The sequence below is a fragment of the Diabrotica undecimpunctata genome, chromosome 10, assembly GCF_040954645.1.
Source record: "Diabrotica undecimpunctata isolate CICGRU chromosome 10, icDiaUnde3, whole genome shotgun sequence".
Classification (NCBI taxonomy): domain Eukaryota; kingdom Metazoa; phylum Arthropoda; class Insecta; order Coleoptera; family Chrysomelidae; genus Diabrotica; species Diabrotica undecimpunctata.
Window position 1 is genome coordinate 32,856,230 of NC_092812.1, and position 21,942 is coordinate 32,878,171.

At 33.8% G+C, this 21,942-nt stretch overlaps 1 protein-coding gene across 1 annotated transcript in view; it reads left to right on the forward strand.

The window, feature by feature from the left end:
* Positions 1 to 2,312: 2,312 nt before the first annotated feature.
* LOC140452384 (lachesin-like) overlaps positions 2,313 to 21,942 on the forward strand; it is a 294,235-nt gene continuing 274,605 nt past the window's right edge. The window contains exon 1 of the mRNA XM_072546600.1: positions 2,313 to 2,706. Coding sequence (XP_072402701.1) covers positions 2,607 to 2,706 — 100 coding nt within the window. The 5' untranslated portion in view covers positions 2,313 to 2,606. The remainder of the gene's footprint in view (positions 2,707 to 21,942) is intronic.

The following is a 21,942-nucleotide window of genomic DNA, read 5'->3' on the forward strand; positions in this document are numbered from 1 at the left end:
TTTTTTTCCTCACTTCCTACTTCCAGTTCCTTTCTGAAAAGAGTGGGCGTATTTTTGAGCGTTATTGCTCCGATGAAATAAAAGCCATATATTATTGCACTGGAGCACAAATTAGTCAAACTTTAAGTAGAACGATATAACAGTTGTTTCACTATCTCTACTTCGTCAGCCGTTCGAGGTGATTCCGATTCAAATCAAAAAGTCCAACTAATGTCTCCAATATCTTCCCACTTTCGGTGGTTCGAGCACGGAAGTGCTACCTGCTTTGGTGGCGAAGAACTAAACAATTTTTGAGAACAATTTATTTAATCTTTTTCTATATAAAGTAATGATAAACTATTTATTTTTGTTGGCCTAATGTGGATTTAAAAAAAAATTATTCTGGCTATTACTAGGAATGATTTTTCACCGTTTGCATTGCATATTGAAAGGGTTAAATGAATTCTCAGAATTGTGCTGAGAATCTTAGCACTTTAGACTGGAATCTTTGGATAATATTCAGCGACGTTGTCTTTGCACCGCCTCATAGGTGTAGTCCGTAGAGCCAGATAGGTTTGAATATGGCTTTGTATAGAATAATTTTCTTTTGGGTGTTAAGTTTTGATTTACGTCCAAAAAGCCAATGCATTTGCCGGAATTTTAAGTCGAGCTGCCTTCTTTTGGTCTGGATATGTTTCTTCCAAGTGAGACGTTGGTCAAGATGGAGGCCAAGGTATCTAGCATCTGTTACTGTTGGTATTCTTACATTTTTCATCCTTACAGGTGGGCATATGTTGTGACGGTTGGTAAATGTTATTTGAGTTGATTTTGTTTTATTTACCTATGTTCTCCATTTCGTATACCAATCACTGAGTATGTTCAGATGATGTTGCAGATTTTGAGGGGCTTGTATGGGATCTTCATTTACAGCTAGTATTGCTGCGTCGTCAGCAAAGGAAGCGATTGTAGTATTATTAATCTCTGGTATATCGGCTGTGTAGAGTGAGAAAAGCAGCGGCCCTATAACACTACCCTGTGGGACTCCGGAGTTGATAGGACAGAGGTTGGATTGTTGGTCTTTGAATTTTACAAAGAAATATCTATTTGATATGTAGGATTTAAGTAGGAGGAAATAGTTACTGGATAGTGCTATTTTTACTTTGTAAATCAGACCTCTGTGCCAGACTTTGTCAAACGCTTGTGAGACGTCTAGAAATACAGCATTGCAGTATTTTTTTTCTTCAAGACATTTTGATATTTCATGTATCATTCGATGAATTTGTTGGGTAGTGGAGTGATTTTCCCGAAAACCAAACTGATGTTTTGGAAGTAATGTTAGGAATTCATAATCTGCTAATATTCTTTGTAGCAGCATTCTTTTAAAAACTTTTCTTACGGTTGGGAGTAGGCTGATGGGTTGATAAGATGTTACTTCATTAAGCTCTTTTCCTGGCTTGAGGATTTTATTCTTCTCGTAAATGTCTTATCAGTTTCCGGTATGTATCTTTTGTATATGTTGTAATCTTGACAGTGTCGTTTGGCAGAGTTCTGGTATAGTTGGTTTCTTCCTCCACAATTTGTGCAAAGTTATCGACCATATCTTTTTTAAAGTTTTGACGCCATATACGAATATTTGAGGTGGTTTTGGTATTTTCTGTTATTTTTCTGTTTCAGTCTGTTCAGAGTTCTCGGCGGTTGATAATGCACTGTATCGATTTTGTATTTTTGTTGGTGGTGAGCTTGGAGAATTGGGATCGTTATTTTGTTTTGAAAATTTACGTTTTTTGACTACTTGCCATGAGTTTTTATTTTGGGTTTTTTTATCGTCGTCTTCGCTAGACTCTATATCCGAGTTTTCTGAATATGTAATTGCAAGTTTTAGCTTTGTGTTTGAGGTCTGCCCTACAGTAGATGGGTTGCTTCGGTTGTAGTAAATTGGTTGGGGTTGTTGTGGAAATTATTGTGGTTGTGGTGGAAGAACGAATTGATTTTGTGGAATGTTTGATATAGGAGTATTTGTGGGTGGCCAATATATGTGGTTTGGTGCATGTTCGGATGTGTACTCCAGTGGACAATATTGTTGGGGACTTGGGTACATGTTCCTAAATGTTTGTTAATAGTGGACCTGCTGCTTACCTGCAAATCAGCTGATACTACAATAGACACTGATTGTTTGTGTTCCGTGTGTGTGAATTGATCATTGTAGAAAACAGAATTTGGTACGCCACTGCCATTTTACTGTTTATTTGAATAACTAGAATTTTAATAATTAGATTTTAATTGTTCTTATCGGTGGTCACTTTTTGCTATCGCACTCTGCGGAAGACTTACTCTACGATATTCAAGTGAACACTGTCAATATATATGACTTTTTATTAGTAGTGTCACTGACAATAAAACAAGCTTCTCTATGTACTGTCTTTTATTTTCCGTATTAACTTACTTTATTTCATTGAGTTTAAATAAAATGAATAAGAGCGCACAATCAAAGGTGCAGAATCTCCGGATTTCGGTATCAATCATCAGTGCAACTCGGACTATAAAGGGGGTTAGTAACGCTCTTCCTCGCGATCCCGGAGCCACGAGGTCGTTGAAATATAAATTTGTATAATGGACAATAACTCTGAATGCATTTTTGTAGCAATAAAATGACTGACATGTTAGTACTGGTGATTTTATCGACTCTGTGTTATTCCATACAACCAGCTAGTGCTAGTTCTTTGGGTGGTAAGTTAAATTCTTTAGATCTGCTATAAATTTTAAATTTCAACTGTCTCTTAACATCATTTATAAACTATTATAAATATTCAAACAATGAATAGTTCAAACTAGTAATAAGGTAAAGAATTATGTTCTTCAGGCTATTTAAAAGCGCCAAACAAAAATTTTAAGAAATATTTTTCGTTATGTTCCACAAGGAAAATAAAATTCTTGTAGCTGGCTGTATACCATGAATCATAAAAACTTAAATTTTACAACAAATATGTATTAATTAACAAAGGGTTTTTACCCTCATATTTAGTGGCTTCTCTTATGTATACCTGGTAACTGCACTGATGATGGATTTATTAGTACGAAAACGTTCTGTGATGTAACCCGAAAAGGCACTTTTAAAATGAATTAAGAATTTTAAAGAATTTATATAGAATTTATTAAATTAATAAATATATTTGACGTTTTGGCTTAAAAATAAGATATTGTTTTTAAAATACATTTGTTTACAATTTTATTATTTGATGTCCTAGTGTCTAAAGTCTACCTTATTTACTATAATTTTGTGAACTATAAAAATTATGAAATATTTAGGGTAACTTAACTAAGACACCTGTTTCTAGTTTTAATGATGATTTCAGTCAAAATGGCCGACGGGCGCCATTTTCTAAAATTATTTTTGGTGGGATTCGTGTGGAATGATTTTAATACTGCAAATAATACCTTAATTGAAAGCCCGTTTTAAATTCAGTTCAACGTTACTTAAATAATTAAAAATTTGTGGTTCTATTTAAATGTTAGAAAGTGGTTAACGTCGCACATCCGCCATTTTTAGTGATTCTTTTTGTCTTGTAATACCTATCCATTCCGGATGCATGTTGTTCGCATATCTCACACTGCTGAGTGTTTCTCCGTTCACTAGAATTAGTCGCCTAATCCACATTTTCTACGGCATGATTGAAAATTTGTTCGAAATACAACTTGGCAAATTTCACTCTGAGATGCGCAAATAAAAAACGGCAATCGTACTATGACCGTACTTGATACAGAACAGAATTCAGCTCACCGTTATGTTGGTATCTTTTTGGTAAAAGTATAAATGGTAATTTAAGTCAACCTTAAAAAATTTAGTCTGAACAGTGAATTGTGTTTTATCTACAATTTAGTTATATATACATCGGTTTAAAACGTTCTCCTACGTCTTCCGATATCCAGTTGCCACTCCTCTCGATTCACCCATAAGTCTTCTTCTATGTTTCTGTCTTTCATTTCTCTATTGATGCCTTCTCTCCAACTAAGGCGGGGTCTTCTTTTTTTTCTACCGTGAGGGATCCACAGTAAGACTTGTTTTGGGAGACGTTCTTCAGACATTCTCTGTACATGACCGTACCATCTGAGTTGTTGGGTACCAATATATCTACTATTGTATATTTTACTTTCATTTCCGTTGCCTCAAGTTTTCTCTTGTATCTTTCCTTTATTTGCCATACTTCACTACTGTAGGTAATTATACTTTTAATGATTGTGTTATATATCTTGTGTTTGTTATTATTAGAGATTGATTGATCACAAAGGATACTATTGAGAAGAGAACCTGCTTTTCTTGCTTGGTTGTTTTTCTCCTTAATTGTGTCGTCTACGTTGCCTTCTTTTGTGATGGTCATACCTAAATATTTATATGTTTTGCAATGTTTGATAACTTCTCCATCTTCCAACTCGGGTCCGTTGGGCCCACCACTCTTAGTTCTTGAATGAACTATTCATATTTACCCATATATTTCTAATATTCTTTTTGATTTTGTATTAAAGTTAAATTTAAATTGTCTAGATTAAAAAAAGGGTGCTACTATAGTAAGCGGTCTACCTAGAGAGTGCGATCTAGCTGAAGGATTTGCACAAAATAATGAAATGCATGAAAACTTTTGTAGAAAAAATATTTATTGACAAGTAATAAACATTTGGAGCCAAATAAAGACTTAATTAATTAATAAATAAAAACTTTTGTAAATCTACCAGGCCATTTGTTTTTGTTTCCTGTCCTTTTTTGTTGGACACATGTGACACCTTTTTTTGCTAAAACTGTAAGTTTTTCTAGTTTTTGCTTTTTATTGTGTGGTTCAACTTTCTGTAAGCATTTTTCAATACACTGTTTTGCTTCCCCAACTTATTCCAACTTAAGTTACAAAAGTTTACTCTAAAACGTAAGTCATGGCCTACCTCTATTAAGGAAATAGGAAATAAGGAAATCTTTAAAATTAATTGCTTTAATTTTGTCGTAATGATCGCTTATATATCTTACTATTTTTCTTGTTGATTAACCGTTTTCTGTCATACATACCCAAGCGAATATTACTCACTAACAATATATACATCAAATATAAATACATGTTACAACAAAAATTGTTTTTGTAATATAATTCCGATTTTAGGTCGATCAACATTGTCACTTTTATTTACTCAAAAGCAGACAGCGCGTAGGTTTACAATATACTCACTACATCACTTATCTTTACGGTTTTCATATTTCGACTCCACTTGTTTGCGGAAAGATGAAAGTGTGAGACTTTTTTCAGACAATAAATTTTTTTTAGTATATCGGGTCATTTTATTCTGTAACCCTATAGAAACTTCCCCAGATATAAAGAACGTAAGAGTGTTATACAGGTTTAAAATATATCATACTGTTAAATCCAATCGATATGTAAAGAAAAATAGAACACTCTTTTTGCCTTTCTTTAATTTATGTAATTTTGAGGTTTTAATAGTTTGTTACGCCACTGTCAAAATACTTACTTAAGTCTTATTTAGCTTTTGACAGTAAAAGTGAGTCTTGTCATTATTAATTTTTTATTACTGCCATAAGAGACGTCATTTTAGTATTAGCTAAAAGTTTCAAATGTTGTTTCTTTTTACAGATAATGTAATTTTAATTGTTTTCACTATGTCTAGTAACGATGTGAGTGCTCCAGTTCGGTACAGGGTTCGGGTATTCCATGTTCCTAATCTCAATTCCATTTTTCGTTTGCAGAGTCGTCGTGAGTTCCGTCCAGGTAATAGTTCCTGAGATTCCGTAGCATATGCTTTTTTACAGGAAGAGGTTGTCGACCTCTAGCCCAACCCCAAGCCTGGAGGGCCACAGAGAAAAAAATGGAATGTGACAATTGCAGGAATTAAGCAGGATGAAATAGGAACAGAAATTTGTGCCCGTAAAAATCATTGGTTTGACGATGAATGCAAGAATGCAATAAAAGAAAAAAATTAAGCCTTCAAAAAGATGCTTACAAGCAGCTGTAATGCTAATAGCATTACAGCTGCTTGTAAAAGAAATATGGACACAGAAATCCCTCCCCAATGATTGGAATATTGGAATACTTTGCACCATACACAAAAAAGGAGATATCTTTGAATGCTCTAACCACAGAGGAATTACACTTCTATATTCAGCGTATAAAATAGTTTTCACAGTACTATGTCACCGTATGGCACCATATGCAGAACGTATACTAGGAAAATAGCTGGTTTCACAGGTGGTATATAAAACTCACCCTGTATCTTCTTAAGGTGCCTTCTCCATTACTGAAGGTTGGCTATAACTACAGCAAATTGCTCTCTATCTTAAGCTGTTCTTAGTATCTAGTGTGTGTCCATGCCTGTCCAGTCTTTTACATTCTTCAACCAGGAGCGTTTTCTTCTTCCTGGACCTCTTCTTCCTTCCACTTTCCCTTCCATTATAAGTCATAGGAAGTTGTATTTTTCTCCTCTGTAAATATGTCCTAGATTTTTTCTATACCCGTTTTTCCGTTTTTTACAATATTTAGGAGTTCTCTCTCAGTACCCATTCTTCTTAGCACCTCCTTGTTGGTCACGTGCTCTATCCAAGAGATCTTCAGCATCCTTCGAAAAACCCACATCTCATACGCCTCATACTTGTAATTCCGAGAGTCCATGTTTCCACTTCGTATAGCAATATGGAATAAATAAACGTTTTTATAAATTGGTACCGGAGATCCAACGATAACGTAGATTTATTAGGAATTTTTTCATTCGTTGAAATGCGGACCTAGCATATTCTATACGAGCACGTATTTCGACCTCTTGGTCAAGATCGTTTGTTATCCAGCAACCAAGATACTGGAATCTTTGTACTGGTTACATATATTTGTTATAGATACAAATATTAATGACGACATTTGGTGCACGTGTAACAGCCATTACTTTTGTTTTATTTGTGTTTATATTTAGTCCCAAGCTATCTCCCTCTCTAGTTATGACATTCAAAAGTCGTTGTAAACCCTCAGCACTGTCCGCCATAATGACGGTGTCGTCTGCGTATCTTAAGTTGTTTACGTATTCTCCGTTGATTTTTATTCCTTCTTCAATATTTTCGAGGGCATTTTAAAAGATCTTTTCGGAATATATATTGAATAACAGTGGAGAAAGTACACAGCCCTGACGAACTCTTTTTATTGGCAATTCTGCTGTCACACGATTTTGTCTATTTTGATCGACGCCATTTGATCCCAATATAGTTTTTTAATAAGTGCTACAGTGTTATGGTCTATACCATGTTGTGTTAGGGTTTCTATGAGTTCTGTATGTTTTACTCGATCAAACGCTTTTTCGTAGTAGATAAAACAGTGAAACACGTCTTTTCGCTGGTCTCGGCATTTTTGTAGTAATATCTGGAGGCCAAATAATGCCTCCCTTGTACCAAGCCCCATATGAAATCCAAATTGATTGTCGCTCAGGTTTCTTTCACATTCTCTGTATATTCGTTGATGTACAATTTTGAGTAAAATTTTCAGAAAATGGCTCATCAGGCTAATTAATCTGAACTGTGAGCATCTATTTGCTTTATTTTCTTGGGTATAGGTATAAATGTCGATCTAAGCCAGTCTTCTGGGAAGATTCCAGTGGTATATATTTTCTTAAATAATAGTGTTAACGTCTGAAGATTTTCTTTATTGATAAGCTTTATCATCTCTACGTATATTTCATCTGGACCTGAGGCTTTTCGTGGCTTTGCCGTATTGATTGTTTTTGTAACTTCCGATGTTAATATATCAAGTATTGTTTCTTGTACTATATTCATTTGTGGTTTTGTTCTCTCGTCATCAAACAGATCTTTGATGTATTTTTCCCAGATATCTTCTACATTTTCTGGACTAGATACTATTTGTTTCTTTATATTTTTCTTCATTGCGATTTTTGTAAGATCTCCTTATGTCCATCAGTTCTAGGACTTCTTCTGTCATCCATGTATTCTTTGTTTTCCTGATGTTGTCTTGTAGCTGTTCTCTTTGTATAGTTGTGATTGTTGTTTTGAAGGTTTGCCAAATACTTTCTATTGTTTCTTCTGCTTCCGCGGGTGCTTCATTGAACTTTTCTTTGAGTGTATCATTGAGTGTTTTCTCTATTTCTGCCTGTACTATTAATTTTTAAGTTTTTCGAGGCTAGGTTTTATCTTCTCTCTGTATTTGATTTTTTTTAGTTTAATTGAAATTTTACCAACAACAGGATTGTGGTCGAAACTGATGTCCGCCCCGGGATATGTTTTAACTCCCCTGATTCCATTTCTATAACGTTTGTCAATTAATATTTAATCAATATGGTTTCTTATTATGCGGTTTTGATTGTCGCCAGGTGCTTTCCATGTATATAATCTTCTTTTTGGTTGTTTAAACCAGGTGTTTGCGATCATTAGATTTTCTTCTTGTCAAAATTGGACCAGTAATTCTCCTCTATCATTTCTTTGGCCCAGACCAAAGTTTCCTACTACGTCTTCGGTCCGCCCTTCACCTTCACCCTGTATATATATATATATATATATATATATATATATATATATATGTATATAATAAAATAACTTTGGATAAAACTCTGAAAAAATAATTTGTAACTAAGAATTGAGCTAAGATTAAGAATTTAGTAGCATGAAGAAAATAGTAGAAAATAACAACACTCATCTAGTTTTAAAATTGGAAGCTGGAAAACTTTGTCAAAATTGCGTTATTTCAAACAGCATACAACTCGTACTAAAGTTCACTTGTCGTTGTAAATACCAAAGTCGCTGAAACGGTTGTAGACTACTAATGGCCGTGTCGAGTTTACGTTCCAAAACAGCATTGGTGTCGCGTTACATACAAAATTTTTCTTCAAAGAATGCACCACGCCTCATTTTTTTAATATAAGTGGTCGTAAATAATTTGTTATCACAAAACTAAAAATTAAATAAGAGATATTTACGATTTTGTTATTATTTTAACCATTAAGTACGCGCATGTGATGAATATGGCCTCAGACATCAGAAAACACTATTTCTTTTTCTGTTTTTAATATTATAATTTATTATTCTACGTATTATTTAACAAGTGTATCACTCTCATACCTACAATTCAATTTTTCGACCAGTATGTTAAGTTTCATGTAATATTTCATGTTGAATCAAAAGACTCAAATGTCCCCATCCACCTACTTTGTGAGAGCGTGTTATTTCATCATTATCATAAACCAACCACTATATTCTTACTCTTTATTCCAGATAGTAGTTATTTATTGCCTGTCCTGATATTAAACTTTTTTCCGTATTTTCCTTTCGGTTTGTAATGAGATTTTTTAGATAATTTTGTAAGAAGAGGAAGAGTGCAGGCCAAACCTTCAAAACGCTCACGTCCAATAAATTTTTGGTGAATCATAAGGTTTTACCTTTCTTACAAAGTGTATCAAATCAAATCTAAAAATAAAAAGGACGTACTTAAAAATCAATTAGTAACCAACCAGTTCCGTCGTTACACTAACGAATTAAAATAATAGTACAGTACTCCTTGTGGGATGATGCTATTAGTACCGCCTTTATTATTAAACTAATAGATTTCGTCTATTAATATGTTATTTTTAACAACTGACTACGAGGTGATTTGACTGAGTTGATCTTCCCGTGACTGTTGGTCTGAATCAACCTTTACTTATCAGAATCTTGTCCCCTTAGAATCTGTGGGACAGACTAGCAATTTATAGCTATAGCTATTATAAATACAGTAGACTCGCGATTATCTGAGTCTAGGTTATCCGAGCCGCTCGATTAACCAAGCCAAAATTTAGCGTCGGTTTTACTTTTATAGTCGTACTTGTTGAATCACAATATCGAGTAATAAAAAAAGGGCGATGGTCACAAGTTATATCGGCACCGCCTTATTTCCAGAAATTTCTGTGTCGTGTTTTGCCTAGAACTTCCTGTTCCCTTCTATGTTAATCAGTGTGAATTGAAGTACCGATTTGTTTTGCTGTTGTTCAGATCATCAAATTAAGTTACTGTACGGTAAAATTTTTCCTTTTATGTACTCTTTTGTGTATTTTTTCGAGTTTATTAGTTTCGGATTCATAATTAATTTTTTATACGTTGATTTTTGTGAGTGTAAGAGAGCATCTTTCTGTGAAATATGAGTGGAAAGCGGAAGAGAGTAGTTGTATCTTTGGAAACAAAAGTGAATGCAATTAAGAGGTTGGACAAGGGTGAATAAATAAAGAAAGTTACTTTAGATTTAGGTGTCGGAGAAGTAACTGTTGGAGATTGGAAGCGTAAGCGGAATGAAATCGAACAATGGGTCAACCGAAGTGTGAGTGGTGGTAGTGGATTGGCCCGGAAGACTATGAAGAAAGGGGACCATGAACAAACTTCTGAGGCCTTGTTCTTGTGGTTTTCACAAATGAGAGGATTGAGCAGCCCGATAAGTGGTCCAGTACTACAAGCAAAAGCTAATGAATTTCAGAAGAAGTTTATGGATGGAGGAGAAAACTTTTGTGCTAGTGAAGGATGGAAGGATTGACTTCATCAACTAGCGAACATAGGCCTCTCGAATGCTTTTCCACTAAGTCCGATTTTGCGCCATCTGAATCCAATTTGTAGTCACTCTTTTTATGTAATCTGTCCATCTCGTTAGGGGTCGACCTCTATTTCAGTTAGCTTGTATTCGGGGTCTCCATTCCAAAATTCTTTTTGTCCACCGGTCATCAGCTGATCTTGCTACATGACCTGCCCAGTTCCACTTTAGTGTTGTTATCCTTTCAATAACGTCTGCTACTCCTGATCTTTTGCGTATAGTAGCATTGGGTATTCTATCACGTAGAGAAATCCCTAATATTATTCTCTCCATTGCCCTTTCCGCAACTTGTAGTTTACTCACTGTTGTTCTTGTTAGTGTTCGGATTTCTTCGCCGTAGGTCATCACTGGCAAAATACACTGATTAAATACTTTTCTTTTCAGACACATTGGAATCTTAGACCTAAAAATATCCTTCATCTTTCCAAATGAAGCCCAAGCGAGGTTTATTCTTCTTTTCAGCTCGATTTGGATATACTTCTTGGTAAAGATCGTACATCGTTTTCATTGTAAAGTGCGACGGTAGATACTTTCTATTATTTTCTCGTTTCGTGTAATGGATTTTATGTGTCGGAAATGACAATAAATGTGTACGAACATTATCCATTGTTTCTTTAGAGAATTTGGATGGAGGAGTTGCACGTCCCCTCCCGTCATCACTAATAAATCCAGATAATGAACTGCGTTTCTTGCGACAAACTAAATTAATAAAATTGTCTGTTTCACCAAATGTGTTGAAAAAACAAGTTTTGCACGTTTCTATTCGTTTACCATCAATTTCATATCTGTTGGTTGTAAGTCTATATTTATGGCGATTAGGGTCTTCTGCTCGAGGTCTACTCACGGATTTATCAACATCTATCTCTACCAGGGATCCAATGTACGCTGCTCTTTTATTGTAGGAATTTAATTTCCAATTTTCCTTAAAACGAAGTCTCTTTTTATCAAGAATTTTAACTCGGCACTGTCGTCTACAGTTATTTCTTTCTCTTTGCCTCTTTCCACTTTTAGTGGTGTAAGGCAGTCCAGCATTTCGTTTTTCCGTTCTTTCGCGGCGAATTTTTCTAGAATCATTTTTAATTCCACGTGTTCTAATTCGACGATTAAATGCAACAGACGGTCCTGCTTTATCTTGAAAATCAGTTTGGAGAAGAGATCTACTATTTCCATCGTCTGGCTTAATGGACTTATTTTTATGCTGGTTTGTTACATCATCAAGTGCTGTAGACGGCCCTGCCTCACAATCAAAATCAACCATTTGGAAACGACGCTTCTTGTTTTTACTACTGGGATCAAATGTAGGGTCTTTATCAGAATCATCATCACTTTCAATCCATTCATACAACTCGTGTTCTAAAACAATATTACTCTGTCACTCTTACTAAACTTATTACTGATAATAAATTTCAAGTATTTCAAAAAAAGCTTACCCTCATTTAAAACGTCTTCTTGTTTGCGTGCCATTTCCACAAGATTTTTACTTCTACCACTTATAGTTGCACCTTCCGAAAAAATGATAATAAATACGTCCCAATACAAACTCTGATAAACAACTGATGAACGTCGACACAATGGCCGACAGATCCAACCATTCTAGAAATACAACGCAAACAATATTGGCGCTGTTGTGTATTTGGTATTTCTTACTTAAATAAGGTAATAATTAATAATACAACGTGGTTTTATATCATTAACCTTTATTGCCCAATAACTGACTAACTTCATTCCCTTGTGTCCGTGAGCGGTGTTGCCTACCTGTGTTGCCAAGTATATAACACCTCCTCTCTTGACCAAAATTCATAAATACAGATTGAAATAAAGATGTACTTACAAATTCATCCTCTGAACAGATTTACATACTCTACTTGAACGTCTTAACACTGGTTCAGCTTCAGTGTGAGCCTCAGGTACTGTTGGCTCTATTGTATCATTTAGAAGTTCTTGTACATTTGTAGGTGGTGAAACGGAATTGGGTTCAGGGACAGATACCTCCCTTGGAACTATACTATGTGTAACTGTATCAGGAATGAAACAAGTTGGGTTATATTCTATAGGTGTATCCTGCCCAATTACTCTCATTTGGTCAATATGACGTCTCCACGTCCTACCATCATCTAACTCAACTAAATAATGTAATAATCCTAACCTTAGTATAACCTTGCCAAATTGCCATTTGGCATTAAAGTAATCTCGCACTGAGACTCTGGTATCTATAGCAACATTTCTAAGACTCTGGTCTGTGTAAGCATTTTTGTCATGAGTAAAAGGTTTAAGTAAATCTAATCTATTTCTAATCTGCCTTCCTAGCATACGTTCAGACGGGCTTTTGCCAGTTACTGTGTGAGGTGTTCTACGATACTGCATTAGTAACTTGCACAATTCAAGTTCTCTGTCTTTCTCTTCACTGTGGATGGCTCGCAGACAATTTTTTAGTGTTTGGACATATCTCTCCCCCTGGCCATTCGTGGCTGGGTGATAGGGTGCAGTAAATTTATGTGTGATACCATTATTCTTCATAAATTCTCTAAATTCATGAGAATCAAATTGTCTGCCATTATCAGTAACAAATACTGTGGGTATTCCGAAAGTAGTGAAGATTTTTCTACAAATTTCGATTGTAGTTTTTGTAGTAGTGTCTTTCGTGAAATGTATTTCAGGCCACTTACTAAAAGAATCGACTAAAATGAAGTAATAGCCTCCGTTAAAAGGTCCAACATAGTCAGCATGTACTCTTTCAAAGCAAAATTTAGGTGTTTCCCAGATGTGGGAATTGTCCTTAACAGGATTGTTTTTGTACTTGTTGCAATGAAAACAATTTTTACATAAAGATTCAATATCCTTGTCTATGAAAGGCCACCAGCAGTAACTCCGGGCTAAAGACTTCATTCTCACCATACCAAAATGCGCAGTGTGTAATTCCTGCAGAATTTTATTTCTTAATTTCATAGGTATTAAAACTCGTTGTCCTCTCATTATGACTCCAGACTGTAGTGAAAACTCTGATTGATCTACGTTAAATCTGAATTGTTTTTCAACAACCTCACCAGTTTGTAAACCTAATAGTAACTTTTGTAAAGTAGCATCATTTTTGGTATGAAAAGATAAACTGTTAACATCTGTAGGTAAATTTTCAATCTGATTAAGTTCGAATATGTCTGGTTCATCATGAGTATAATTTTGTTCATTTTTAATAGGTAAACGTGAAAGAGCATCTGCATTAAAATGAGAATCTGTATTTTTGTATCGAATATCATACTTTAGACCTTGTAAGAAAATTGCATAATGCTGCATTCTTGTAGCACTTAAAACTGGTAGACTTTTATCTGGTGCAAAAATCTGAACTAAAGGTTTATGATCAGTGTGTAAAATAAAATTTCTAGCATATAGGTAATTGAAGAACTTTTTCACACCAAAAATAATGCTGTATGCCTCTTTATCTATTTGAGAGTACTTTTGCTGTGTAAGGGTTAACATTTGAGAAGCAAATTGTATCGGTCTTTCTGTACCGTCTGGAAAAATATGGGACAGTACTGCACCAACACCATAAGGGGATGCATCAGTTGCAAGGACTAATGGCAAATTTGGGTCGTAGTGACACAAAACATTTTTAGAAGAAATAAGCCTTTTGGCTTTATCAAATGCCATTTGACAATCTCGGGACCATTCAAATTCAACATGATTTTTAAGTAGATTTGTTAAAGGTTTTAATATTGTAGAGGTATGTTGTAAAAAACGTCTGTAATAATTAACTAACCCACAAAAACTTCGGACTTGAGTTTTATTTTCTGGTATTGGAGCATTTACAATTGCATCTACTTTATCTGAGCTACTAGTAATACCAAATTTATTTATTTTGTATCCGCAGTATTCAATTTCGTCTTTTAAAAATTCACTTTTGTCTAAATTTATATGTAAATTATGTTCAGATAATTTTTGTAACACTTGTTCAAGTCTTTGTAAATGTATATCAGTATTTGGGGCAGTAATTCTTATATCATCTAGGAACACAGAAATACCATCGATTCCTTGTAACATTTGTTCCATTAAACGTTGCCATTTGGCAGGAGCACTTGCAATACCGAACATTAAACGGTTTGGGCGGTACAGACCTTTGTGAGTATTAAGTGTAAGTAAATGTTTCATTTCACTTTTTATAGGTAAATGCAAATAAGCTTTTGTAATGTCTATTTTTGAATACTTATCGCCCCCTGCTAACTGAGATAGAAGATCATCAGGGGTAGGTAAAGGATATTCGTCCACTTCAATACAGGGATTTAAAGTAATTTTAAAATCCCCACAAATGCGTATGTCCCCATTGTGTTTGACAACTGGGACAATTGTGGTTGCCCAATCTGAAAACTCTACTTTTTGTAAAACACCCTGATCAACTAACGACTCTAACTCAGCTTCCACTTTAGGACGTAATGCAAAAGCAACTGGGCGAGCCTTATGAAACCTTGCTATACTACCAGGTTTTAAATGAATTTCAGCTTCTAAACCTATAATTTCACCAATTGACTTTTCAAACAAATGTTTGTATTTATCTAATAAACTTGAGACTTTAGAGTTCTCATGTGATATTGTATTTACCTCATGTAGTTTAATTCCAAGGGCACGTATCCATTCTCTTCCAACTAGTGATTGACCCTCACCATCCACCACGTACAACTTTAACATTTGCCTTATTCCCTGGTGCTCAACCTCCACTGGAGTTAACCCTAAAACATTTAAATGATTTTTACAGTATGTAGTTAATTTTACATCAGATTTCTGTAATTGTAGTGTAGAAAAATATGTGTCAAATACATTTTTGTTTACAATGGTAACAGCAGCACCTGAATCAATTTCATATTTAAAAATATTGTTGTTTACTCTTAAGTTTATAAAAAATTTGTCTTTTGAATTTACAGTACTAATCTTAAAAATTTCTTGAACTGAGCAAACTGAAGTTACTTGGTTAGACCTAACATTTTTTGATTTTAAACAAACTTTTTGAATGTGTCCAACTTTTTTACAAAAATTACAAGTTAAATGTTTTTTTGAACAAGAATTTGCTAAATGTGAAGGATCTCCACATCTATAACATACATTACTATTTGTGTTTGAAGAATTTGCAGCAGAGTTATTCTGAAATTGCATCCTATTATTATTTGCACTCCTTGCTTTTGTATTTAATATATTGACACTAGAATTATTATAATTTTGATTATGAAAAAATTGGTTACTGTCCTTTTCTGATGCCTCCATGCTTGTGGCAATCTCAACGGCTCTATCTAGGTCCAGTCCTTTTGATTCTAGAAGTCTAGCTTGTATTCTTTTCGATCGTAGGCCAAAAACAAATTGGTTTCTTATAGCACTTTTAAGATATGTAGAGAAATTGCAGTTAATTGACAACTTTTGTAGTAAATGAAGGTATTCTTGTATTGTTTCTCCTTCGGCTTGCCTTTTTGATTGGAATCTGAAGATTTCTGCAATTTCCAGGGGTGCAGGGTTGTAAAAATTATCCATTAAATTGACAATGTCGTCGTATGACTTGTCTTCCGGGACTTCTGGGGCTAACTTGTCGCATAGGGTGTCGTAGGCCTCAGAACCCATGTAGTGTAGTAGATAAGGTAATCTCATTTCGTCTGGAATTTTAAATACCTTGTAAGCACCTTCCAGCCTCTTTACCCACCTGGACCATTTGGTGGCAGACTGGTTGAAAGATTCAACGGAAAATTAAAATGTAGATACTTGTGTAGACATAATTGGGGATGTAGTATAATAATAATGTAAATAACTGTACTTGAAGTTGAAGTAGCAATGGTAGTAGTCGTAATAATCTCTGTAGTAGTTGTTATTACCATCATATGTATCCAATCCTCGTCGCCAATTGTTGTGTATTTGGTATTTCTTACTTAAATAAGGTAATAATTAATAATACAACGTGGTTTTATATCATTAACCTTTATTGCCCAATAACTGACTAACTTCATTCCCTTGTGTCCGTGAGCGGTGTTGCCTACCTGTGTTGCCAAGTATATAACAGGCGCCGACGTACAAGAGGTACTTCTACAATACTTGACTGACTTATGTGATTTTTCACTGCAAAATTTGTAATGTAAAACTAGATAAGTCTGACTTATATTATTTTACCCACCCCATATTAAATCATTTCGACTAATGTGTATATATACAATCATTTTTAACCTATTTACGTTTCGTTATTGACTTATACATATGACTTTACACAATCATGCATTTGTAGTTATTGTCGACAAATATGACTTTAAACAAAAATGCGATTTTTTGACTTATGAGCTTATTTCCACTATACGCAAGATATATTGAACCAGTGGTTGTAATTTGTGACACAAGTATTACTTTTTCCAGAGCCAGATTGTATATTTTGTAAATATTTAGTTTGGAAAATCGTTATGAAGCTTATTAGCATGTCATGGATCACATTTTGAGCATATTCATAAAGAATTAAATTAATTTCAGGTAAATTAAATTATATTAAATTAAATTAAACATTGGCTCCTGTATATTATGATGAATATATTTGATTTTATTAATATAACAGCACATCATTAGAGATTCAACAAAGAAAAATAATTACTAAAAGTTAACAGCCAAATTAATTGGTTAGGACTTTATTTGATTACAATTTTAATTATAAATTGAATATATATTTTCCAATTTATGCTATATTAGGTGCATATGTACATTTAAATAATTAAAGTTGTCATTTTTGTTAGCAGAAATATTCGTGAAATATTATCTGAAAATCACCGTCTCTGTTCAAGTCAACTATTTTAGTAGAACCATAACTGAACTACACTGTAGTTTGTTGATATTTACCAAGAACGGAGGAGCACGGAAAATATTAAAATCGAGTTAATGTACATATTACGAATATTAACGATATTAAGGCTGTTAGTTAAGGCGCGGAAGGTAGGAAAGATGCTCCCAGGAATAAAACAGGTGTTATCTTACTTTGTCCCTGTTTGCTCGGATGATCATCACTATAATGGTTCAAATCTAAACTAATTGGATGATCCCAGCGTCAGAAGTTGATTAAAATTGAATTGATTTATTTAAGTACAGGCATAAAGTTTGACGGAAAGGTACTTTTTTTCGTTAATAGAAGTTTAGTGAGGTTGTTTGCCTTAAAGATATGCCGGAGCACGTGAAGTATTAAAAATAATGTTGTTCGTGTTGTTTTCTTTCAGATAATGTCTGTAACTATTAGATTTTAGACATTTATATTTTTTCTTTTTTCTTTTATCTAATGACAACTCATATTTGCAAATAATATTCAAAAAACAAATTTTCCAGTAATTTCATACATTTTTAAACACTTCTACTTCTCTTACTTGTACATTAATAATGTTTTTGTCTGATATGAGGGCTGTAATGCTATCATTATACGAGATGGGAGTTTAATTAATCTTTTACTTCTGGTAGGAAACTGATTTGGTATTTTGGTATTGGCAAAGTTAACACTTTATTTTTTTTTTTTAAGGAAAAAGTAATGTCTTAAAACAACATTTAAGGAAAAATTTTACCCAAGTTTTATTATCCTAATTCTGTGTTCAAAAAGTATAGGCACATTTGCCGTTACAAAAAAATATGTTCCTAGAGAAACTTGTATGTTAAGCTATGTTAAAGCTATATTGAAACAAACATTGAGATAAAGAGAAAACAAATCTCCAACTTATTAGCTAAAAACTTATTCTAGTGAGTATTTTTAATTCATGTACAATTGCTTCTTCTAAGCCCTCATCGAATGCATTGGAACTATCTTTCAATCCAGAATAAAAGCTGTGGAACTCAGGCGGAATAAACTTAAGTAAGTCCATTAAATCCTTTTTCTTTTCTTTTGTTATTGCTCTCCCATTTGAATACAGAACATCTAAGTTGTGCATTACAGTAGATGATGATGAGCGGCCTTTGGTTTTCTTGCTTAAATCAACCTCATGAAACAAACCCATGTCCTGTGCTGTATATTTTACAAAAAAATTTTTTGGTTCGTTTGTAAGATACCTTATCTGTTGAAATCAACTTTTTCGCCGGTTATAGTAACTTTTCTATTTGCTATCTTATTCTCAAGGGACTTGTTACTAAAAAACTCTAGTGAGTTCATTCTTTTGACCTGGAATTTTGGATTTCTTTTTTTGGCCGATTGAATTATAGAAACCCAATCATCGGGATAAAAAATTCGATCATGGTGTTTTCTCTCCTTATCAATCAACCCAAAATCTTGATCGCATGTATTAAAACTAATGTTTTAAAACGCATGTTTTGAAGGTAATTGATTAACATGAAAGCCACCTTTATATTCCGATTCTGGCACCCACAAGCATCGCTATACAAAATCAGATATTCGTTTGGGTCAGGTAAGTGTACCTTAAGATGGTTTATTAAGCATGAAGCCATCTCTTGAGCTCCTCGGGAGGCGACATTCTCAGGCCAGACATACATGTGTCCTGTTTCTGTGGCTTCATCATGAATGCCCAAATTATATGTCCACAGTTGTCTCTTATAATAAACTACACTTGTACTTAACTAAAACTACTAACCTGTACTAAAACTGATATTTTTGCTGTGATTCTTTTGCTTTAATTATATTTTGATTTTTGTTTTCTTTAACTGCTTCTGATTTTCTTTGGTGTAATTCCGATTCAACTTTTGCATCCTGTTTACGTTGTTCTGAAGTATCAGATGATTTTATTTCAGTATTAAGACTGTCACACTTTTGACAAATATCTTTATGTGGTGCATGAAAATGCAAATTAAACTTGGTGTTAAAAATTTTGCGAAACATAAACAGCGAGAAGGATTTTCTCAAGTCTTCTGTGCATTTTTTTTTTCATACTCTCCAAAGTTGGTAAAAGATATTGTTTATGTTATCTCGTCGGGACTATGGGATTCGTATGCTGGGAACTGTTCAATGAAGCGACATAAATACTGCTGGTCTTCAATATTGGTTTTATTATGAGGTGGATGTTTGCCCCTTGCATCTTTAAGAGGTGTCTCATGTTCTTGTTTTCGTGCTAAAGCTAATGAAATTTTTTCATCTGTAATGGAAACTGTGTCTTTAAAAAAGTTCTTACATACCACTTGGTCACAACCATTTTCATCCTTTAAAGTATATACACGAGTTTTAGACCTACGTCAATTTTGATTTTGGGTATAAGTTCTCTTTTTGTCTTCTACTTTTATTTGATCTTGAATAGAAGCAAGTTAAGTGAATAGTAATTTTTAAAGATGCTTTGCGTTCGTTCATTAGAAATGTTCATATGACACTTCATTTTGCACCAACATGGTCCAACTACGAGTTCTTTAGCATTTTTACGTTTTTCTTCTTCCGTGACATATTCTCCTTTTTCCCTGGCTATCTTCTTTTTATACCTTGCATGATTCTCAAGATTTTTTACTCTCCTTCTGGAATGTTGGTGCGATTTGCCTTCTGGTTTATCATTATTGTCTTGATTCTTAGTGTTCGACAACCCATTTATTGAGTTTTTTTTACTCAAATCATCATTATTCTCGTCTAGAACAATAAAAAATATATTACAAATAAGTTTGCGGCAAAACAGCCTAAGCCACATTTGTTTATAAATGGGTATATAATGATTATCTTATTTGTTTTATATTTAAATATTAAGTATAGTGCTACTGTCTTACCCGAAGATTAGATATTTGAAGAACTGGGATTATAATCGCTATCTATATCGCTGAAATCGGATCCGGAAGCCTCCGATGCGGCACTGCTCATGTTTACATCCGCCATGTTTTTGTTCGTTAGGCAGTTTTGCCGCAAGCTTCCTATGACATTTTGTTAGTGCCAAAACCAGTTTATAGATGGTGACACCATACCAACAAAAATTAAGTTTAGGCTGATTTTGCACCCGATTTTTACAGAAATTATAAGCACCTAATCCAGTAAAAGAAGTTTTTGGGGTAAGCACCTTTGCCTCCGAGCCACTCATCACTCATATGAAAAATAGAATAAGAGAAGCTTTTAATAAAATGATTGACTTACAAATGTTAAGAAATGTGGCTCGGTCATTTGAATATCGGTTACAAACTTGTATAGGCGTTGAAGGTGGACATTTGGAACATTTACTTTAGACTTATTTCCTTAATACATTCATTGCCTATTGTTATGGTTTATATTTTTTGTTATTTACTTATTGAATAAAAATAATTTTGTTATATTATCACTCAATACTCAATACTTATTTCTACTCACAAAAATTGAATGTATTTCCGAAATTTAAAGAAAACTAAAAATATCTCGGAAAGTAATGAGTTTAGGTATAGGGAATGCTATATGAAAATGAAAGTGTATCATAAATACCATATTTCTAAAAAATAAAATACAGGATTATCCACTTAAAACATTGAGAAAATCGTGATTTTGTTTTGTAGTTCACCCTGTATACAAATTTTTGTCAATGATTTCAATTAAACTTAATTTAAAAACTACAATATATTGTTAATTTTACTATATAAAATAAATAATTGTTTATGCATTACTTCTTTATATACATGGTATTGATTTCACAGGGATTTCGAAATAAAAATGGTCATATTGTCTAAAAATAGAGTTTTGTAATAATATACTGGTATTCAAATCAAGTTAAAACGTTTATTAAAAATAAAATCTACTACTATCTACTTAAAAAAAACTGCTTTTCAATGTTTTTAAGTAGGGGAGTCTAGTCAAATATACGCTCATGTAATCATTTCCACCCCCGATTCCAATGTTGAACTCTTATCACCAGTAGTTTGGTTTCACAAAAGAGACCGGAAGCTAAAGTGAACGAACAACAACCCCGTTTAAGACCAAAATGCGAGACAAGAACGTCAAGGAATACGAAATCACGGACTGGATGAGAAATAGATATGTTGGAGTTTGTAATAAACCTAAAACTCCTCGCCAAATCCTAACGAATTCTAAAATAAATGCATGCTAAACCGGCGTTAGAGAAAACACTCAGGCCACGATAGACTTTATAAGGTAAACTAGGCAAGATTTTTTCGTTTTTGCTTCAATTCTGTTTTTTTGGAAAGAAAAAAATCGAAACATCTTATGTATCTTAACAATATAGACTAGATATTCTATCAATTCTTGTAAACTAATCTCAACTGAGTAGAGTATCGCTTACAAAATAGTATTGTTCTTTAAAATACTCATGTAACCATGTAATGCATAAAATACAATTTTTTTATTTCTTGTAAGGCGCAGTGGCGCACCCAGAATTTGTCTTAGGGGGGAGGGGGGGGTTTGAAATTTTTTTATGCTACCTCTATTTTGAGTCCCTAAAATTTGGGTTTTAGTTTAATTTAAAGTACTAAAGATAGCGGTGCCAAAAATTCA